Source organism: Dendropsophus ebraccatus, chromosome 1 (assembly GCF_027789765.1).
Source record: "Dendropsophus ebraccatus isolate aDenEbr1 chromosome 1, aDenEbr1.pat, whole genome shotgun sequence".
NCBI lineage: Eukaryota > Metazoa > Chordata > Amphibia > Anura > Hylidae > Dendropsophus > Dendropsophus ebraccatus.
In genome coordinates, this window is record NC_091454.1 from 68,212,611 (window position 1) to 68,220,358 (window position 7,748).

The 7,748-nt window shown below is 40.9% G+C and overlaps 1 protein-coding gene across 1 annotated transcript; it reads left to right on the plus strand.

Moving 5' to 3' along the window:
- Positions 1–801: 801 nt before the first annotated feature.
- Positions 802–3,896, plus strand: ADRB2 (adrenoceptor beta 2). The gene has a single exon (XM_069955082.1). It carries the CDS (start codon positions 1,022–1,024, stop codon positions 2,243–2,245), a length of 1,224 nt encoding a protein of 407 aa, XP_069811183.1. The 5' UTR covers positions 802–1,021; the 3' UTR covers positions 2,246–3,896.
- The last annotated feature ends 3,852 nt before the right edge of the window (positions 3,897–7,748 follow it).

Sequence of the window (7,748 nt, forward strand, 5' to 3'; positions counted from 1 at the left end):
CCACACACACCAGTCCTCTCCCCCTGTATACAGACCCCCCACACCAGTCCTCCCCCCCTGTATACAGACACCACACACACCAGTCCTCTCCTCTGTATACAGACCCCACACACACCAGTCCTCTCCCCCTGTATACACCCCCCCACACACACCAGTCCTCTCCCACTGTATACAGACCCCACACACACCAGTCCTCTCCTCTGTATACAGACCCCTACACATACACACACCAGTCCTCTCCCTCGTATACAGACCCCACACACACACCAGTCCTCTCCCCTTGTATACAGACCCCCCACACATCAGTCCTCTCCTCCTGTATACAGATCCCACACCCCCAGTCCTCTCCCCCTGTACTCAGACCCCACACACCAGTCCTCTCCCCTGTATACAGACCACACACTAGTCCTCTCCCCCTGTATACAGAAACCCCTACACCAGTCCTCTCCCCCTCTATACAGACACATACACCAGTCCTCTCCCCCTGTATACAGACCCCACACACCAGTCCTCCCCCCCCTGTATACAGACACCACACACACCAGTCCTCTCCTCCTGTTTACAGATCCCACACCCCAGTCCTCTTCCCCCTCTGTCTTACTGTGAATATTGGAGCTTTCGTCCCTAATTTTCTGATCATACACAGTGAAGAGTGCAGTATCTCACTGCTTCCTGCTTTCTGCTTGTAAGCTCAACACAACTCCAGCCCTTCTGAAAAAGTTGACACCCCTCCTGCTGACATCACATTCAAAGCAGAGGATACACTCTAGCATCTACCATAAAAAGCACGGAGGAGGGAGAACACTTTAGAACTAGCTGCGACTGTCAGCGGGACAAGAGCTGCAGCCTGCACTCGCTGCATTCACTGTACTCACTGTCACTATTGGAACAGATGACCGACACCGGGCAACAACGACTACCCTACGGGTGACCACAGCTCAGGCTTCTACATGCAGCAAGACAGCATTTCCAGCGCTGGCTGAACGCAAGTGACTTCTTGTTAGAAAAGTTGTGAAGCGTTATGGAAACAACCACCGTCTTCGCTAATATAACGCTGAGCAGTAACTCATCTAATGGCACCACGGTGTCAGAAGCCTGGATGGTGGGCATGGGGATTCTAATGTCCCTCATCGTCCTGGCCATAGTTTTTGGAAATATCCTGGTGATCACCGCTATTGCCAAGTTCCAGAGACTACAGACAGTCACCAACTACTTCATCACATCCCTAGCCTGTGCTGACCTGGTGATGGGTATGATTGTGGTGCCCCTGGGAGCCAGCCTCATCGTCATGGACACCTGGGAGTTTGGTAACTTATGGTGTGAGTTCTTCACATCAGTGGACATCTTGTGTGTGACTGCCAGCATTGAGACTCTGTGTGTGATCGCATTGGACAGATACTTTGCTATTACTTCTCCATTCAGGTATCAAAGCCTGTTGACCAAGTGCAAAGCCAGGATTGTTATCCTCTTGGTTTGGGTTGTGTCCATCCTCACCTCCTTCCTCCCCATCAACATGCACTGGTATAGGATTGATGAACCCATAGCAATGGACTGCTACAAGACTGAGACCTGCTGTTACTTCTATACCAACCCTGCCTATGCCATATCATCCTCCATCATCTCCTTCTACCTACCACTGGTGGTCATGATATTCGTCTACATCAGGGTCTTTCAGGTGGCCAAGAAACAGCTAAAGAAGATTGACAAGTGCGAAGGAAGGTTTCACAACCAGCAAGACGCCAATGGCAAGGTGATTAACAGGAGGACTTCCAAGTTTTGCTTGAAGGAGCACAAAGCACTGAAGACACTGGGCATTATTATGGGCACTTTTACCTTATGTTGGCTCCCATTTTTCATTGTCAACATTGTCCAGGTGATTTACAAGGATGTTGTCCCTGCCAAAGTTTACACCTTCTTGAACTGGGTGGGCTATGTCAACTCTGCCTTCAATCCCCTCATCTATTGCAGGAGTCCAGACTTCAGATATGCTTTTCAGGAGTTGCTGTGTATGAAGAAGGCGAGCACCAAGCTCTACACCAATGGATATCCCCAGAGCAATGGGAACAGTGTGTACAATGAAGAAACAGATGCTGCTCAGCTAGGTAAAGACAGGATTAGCGAAGTCTACTTTAAGGAGGACAAGTGTCCCAGTGAATCCCTATTGAACTGTGAAGGTACCGTGCTAGAGTACCATATAGATTCCCTGAACAAGAATCACAACTCTGGAGAGGATTGCTTGTTATAGGATCTCCTTAGAAATAAACACAACAAACTGGATCGTTTGCAATACAAGGGTCAAAGAAATATTTTTATTGTATTGACAAGAAGGAAATAGAGGTCTTTATATTAAAGTTATTTCTTTAAATGTGGGCGGTGCCCATGACTCGCAGGATGTATACATTTTATTAGGCAAGTGTTTATTTCTGTATAGTTTCACTTCTTCTTAAATTAAGGTAAGAGGACATTCACTAAGCATTAAGGCTTTTTTTTCTATTGTGTTGCTGTCTTTTTTAAGTTGGCAGAGCAAGAAGAATCTACCTCATGGATGTGAAAAAAGTTTTTGTTTTATGTTGTTCATATTGTTTTTTTTCTATTTTATTTTATTTTTAAATGTTTGTGTTCTTTTATGTTTTGTGATTGCAAAATGAACACTGCATTGCTGGGGTGGCTGGTCTCTTCAGCAGTGCCTGGGTTAACTTGGTGGATGGCAATTCCAGATGGATGACAAAATAGAAAGTGTGTGTAGGAATTTTGTGAGACTGTCATTTCTAGACCCTAAAATTCTTTAACCCCTTCATCTCTGGACTAATAATGGGTTCAGCATTTATTAGTCTGTGGCAAGTTGGCACACAAATGTTATGCAGCCATAGATGTAATGATTTTGCTATATAAAGGTGGGTACCGGGCTATTTCCAATGCCCCTGTGCCTTGTGTACAATGTGATCAATTGGTACTATCTTGCACACACACACTTGATTGTTCATAGGAAATCCATTTGCTTGTCATCAGACTGCCAAATGTCACAATGAACAGTCAATTAAAACATATCTAAAAGATTTCGCCCAATCGTATAGAATTAATAGAATTTTAATGGTCATTCTTGCGCAGATTACATGAAAAATCATTACATCAATGGATAGTTGTAGGCATTAATGTGACTGACCTTCAAGGTCTGATAGATGAAGGGGCTAAAGGTTAGGTTGAGTTCACTTAATTTAAGAACTAAAGTCCAAGGTGGTTGTGGAGAACCCATCTCCTACCTGAGACCCAGCGACCAAGACGGGTAATAAGGAATGGCCATCAATAGGTATAGCCTTATGAAGCAGATTTGCGAGCCACATCATAAGTGTAGAAGTCAGCTAGATAGAGGCAAACAGATGTTTCCCACTGCCTGTGTGCTGCTAAGTACTGCTCTGGAAGTTAATCAATTATCTGAAGCAGTCCTGCTGGTTCAGACAGGTTTCTGGCCATTTGTCACTAAGCAATTTTTCTTTCCCCTTATCCAGTTTAACTTCACCATTGATTTAATTGGGCATTGCTAAAAACCTTTAAGTAGTAAGTAATGAAGACCATAGATAGTAAGAGGTTTTGCTATGCTTTGCATGACCACATAATAGGTCTTCCGAAAGAAGGAAAGGTTTTTGTCTCTTGGTGAAGAACATGCCAGGTTAATAGATTACAGCTCATAGTTGTACATTAGATGGGGCTTTTCCATAGAAATAAAGTCCCCAGGGAATGCTGTGTCACAGTTCAATGGGGGATGGGTTCTCTTGTGTCCACAATAACATATTCCTGTCCACCTCAAAGCATGCAGGGCCACCATTAGATCAGCTATTTGCACATTTCCAAGCCGTACAGTATTGTATGTTGCTCTCATTAAAGGTCATTGTACTATATTTCTACCTGGTTTGTCTTTTTCTGTGGTTTTTACTCTATTGTTTATATTATGGGATATATGGTGTAATTGATGGCGATAGTGTCACACAACATTTGACTTGAAAAAAGTCTCTTAACTTAAAGCACAGTTGTAGAAAGACTGGGAATTTGTACTTTGTTGCAAATTATGGGAATGGCATTGTTTATGGGTTGGGGGTTCCACTTTTTACAATGCATAAATGATGCAGAGGGCTAAATGGGGTGCATACTATTTACATTCTCTGTACAGGTAAATACTGCTTTGTGCTGCCTATAAGCAGTCATTTCAGACTGCTGAGAGACAATAGGATTTCTGAGGAAGTCTAGAACAATATCTGCCCTGTAATCCATACTGTATCTCCAATATCTGCAATTCCAAGAACCTCCACAAACATGTACCATATATTTGTAAAGGATACTACCAGATCTTTAAGCTGCAGACTTTAAGTTGAGCAAAGGTGCGGTTAGTACCCAACCAGGATAACATTTATGGTAGGATCACCATCTGGCAGCTTGACACATCATGAACGATTTATCAGTATTACAGTGCGGCACACTCAATAATCACTGGTCACTATTATGCCATTAACTATTAAGGGAAATGTGTGTAACACAGTTTGTCCTGGCTTCTTTGTTGCAGTGCTGTAAACTTTGGAGGTGTGTGTCTCCCTTGCAATGTGTAGAAGGCTCCAAGCATTCTGCAGAGGATAGTTGAGAACGGCCGTCTGTGAGTGCTCTGGTGCTGTCAGTGTGACATAAACCCTAACAGGTGCAGCACTGACTCATGTCATGAACCGCACAGGGAACCAGCAGACAACACAGCAAGAAACCTCAGTCCTATTTGTATTTGATAACACTCTTGACAGTGTTTAATATTTTGTATTGACATACAGGAAAGGAGGAGGAGGGGGGTGTTGGGCTTCACTACAGGAACATTAAAGGAATGTATATGGCATATAGCTCTAAATAAGATATGAGAAAGGAAGGAGTTAAGTTCAATATTATTTGGATCAGAGCCTGATAATTTCATTTTGAGCTGTGTTCACACTACGTATATTTCAGTCAGTATATGTATATTTCAGTCAGTATTGTGGTCCTCATATTGCAACCAAAACCAGGAGTAGATTAAAAACACAGAAAGGATCTGTTCACACAATGTTGAAATTGAGTGGATGGCCGCCATTTAATGGCAAATATTTGCTGTTATTTTGGAACAACGGCTGTTGTATTGAAATAATGGCAGTTATTTACTGTTATATGGCGGCCATCCACTCAATTTCACCATTGTGTGAACAGAGCCTTTCTGTGTTTTAAATCCACTCCTGGTTTTGGTTGCAATACTGACTGAAATATACTGACTGAAATATACATAGTGTGAACGCAGCCTACAGTGTTCCATGAACAAAATAATTAATCATAACAATGTGAAGGAATTTTTACATGCTTGAGCAAGTACTGAGAATCCGTAACTAGAATATTACCTGAGCTTTAAAGTAAATTATTGTTCTCCCTTTTGGTCACTTTGGATTTTTTCAAACATATATAATATATTATCTTCAAAACTTCATCTTATTCTATTCTGTTAATTTGGCACCACTGACTTAAAACCCCCAAATAGAGGACTAACTGTTGATCATAACTTCTAAAACGTGCTACTCCTATGGCTAGATTTGACAATAATGACGGAGTGTATTTGATACACAATCTATTAGAAATATATTCATTCAGATGTATGCAGATGTATATTACATATATTTGTAATAAATATTTTGCTGTCCCAAGCCTTATGGCATATACAGTATGTGCAGAACTCGAAAGGTTAATTAAAACTCTGTTTGCTGTGGTTGAATGCAAATACTGCATGTACAGCTTCTCAGAAACTCCTAGATGAAATGCTTGGTTTAGATTAAGGTGATGGTTTTGCATTGAGTTACATGAAAGTACAGTAATTATTAGAACTATAGAACCTAAACGTCTTATCTGTTGTAAGAAAACCTGAACATCTTAAATCGATTATTTTCTTCTGTGGAGTTGTTTAGTTCTATTCGGCAGCATGGCGACAACCCTGCATTACAGTTTCTGTCAGAGTTGTCACTCCACCTTTGCTAATTTCTATTCACTAAATGGCAAGCCAGTTGAGGAAGGAAATAATTCCTTTAGCTAAAAGTAAAGTATGTTGTGGTTCTTAAAATAATGTATGTGATTGAGTTCTCTATAAGAGTTACTTAAATTAGTACAATGGAGAAAAAACTATTTCAACTCAACTGGTTCCAGAAAGTTATACAAATGTGTGAATTACTTTTTAGTACAACTGTATGCCACAGAGGAAGTTGTGTAGTTATTTCTAGTCAAATAATGTTCTACCTAACGCCACCTCTGTCCATGTCAGGTACTGTCCAGAGCAGGAGAGGTTTTCTATGCGGATATGCACTGGGCAGTTCCATATAAAGACAGAGGTGGCAGCAGAGAGCACTGTGTCAGACTGGAAAAAAATACCAGATTTCCTCCAGGGTATACAGCAGCTAATTATCGAGATTTAGAAATCTTACATTCTAGCACCAGCTGATTTGAAAAAAAATAATATATATATATATATATATAATAATAAGATGACATATAATCAGTTATTGGGAGCACCACCACTGTGGCTGTTTATAGCAGTCTTTTTTACTGTTCAGACTGTACATAGCATAGCTTTTATTGGATATTGTTGTCAGTTTTGTTCTTCTGGTCTAAACTTTTGGTGACCGCTATGGACTCTTGCACATGGCTGCCTTATGAATCTATATTATATGGATCAGTGCTACAGCACCTATAAAAATCTTTGACCCTTTATTGCACCTCAACCTTCCCCACATTCGTCTTTCTTCATTGCTTGCAATCTGTGAGAATAAAAATAGTGGATTGTTCCACTTCATGCAGTTATATAGAGACGATGCTTCTAGGAGACAAAATAGTGCCACATGGAGACACCATGTGACGGACAGGGAATAACTTCTGCTACGTAATGTGACATTTGCTTAAGGACTGGTTGCTGTTTCATATATTAATTTTTAGTTTATAGTTACCAGGAACACTTAATAACAATGCTTTGAAATTGTACCTCAAACAATATATTATCTATAGCAAATGCCTATAAAAGCACAAATTTAATAATTTAGTCAAATGTTAATGAATGTAGATACAAAAATTGTGGCTTTTAACATTCCAATAGGCATTTGTACTGAAAGATCCCAGTTGCGGCATGGTGCAGCACATTCACCGCCCACTTTCCCCCCCCCAAAACTGGGATGCGATCCAGTAGGGAAGTTTAGGTCCCTTGATATTGAATCCAACAGGGAAGTATCTTAAACACAATGAAAGTGGTTATTTAGTTTAGCCGAGCCAGTATTTTTCTGTGTGTGAACCAGTTAATTCACTGGGAATCAGGCTTTGTTCACATCACGTTTGGACACTGTGTTCGATGTATGAGTCCGGAAGTTCTCACAATGTTAATAGGTTTAATGTGCCTATACAGTTGCCAGACATTTGGCTATAGTATGACTTTTTGGCATATGTTTATAACCTGTATATATTGGTACACCTGTAAAGGTTTTGATAAGTGAAGTCTGTGAAAGTTTTCCTCTAAAAACTGTGTACAAACATATAAATATTTTTTTTACAGTAGAACTCCGCCAGATGTGTGCGGCTTTGCAGTTACATATGCAAAGCATATGTTTGGTAGCACTGTTAAAGTGATCATGCTGTATGCCATAAACATCTATTGAGCGGAGGGTTATAGAATGTGTCCCCTGTCTAATATTTAGCTCTTGTGTAAGAATACGTTCTACTTG

What these genes read in the sequence shown, in the direction of transcription:
- ADRB2 (XM_069955082.1), top strand. Translation starts at nt 1,022, where the DNA reads ATGGAAACAACCACCGTCTTCGCTAATATAACGCTGAGCAGTAACTCA.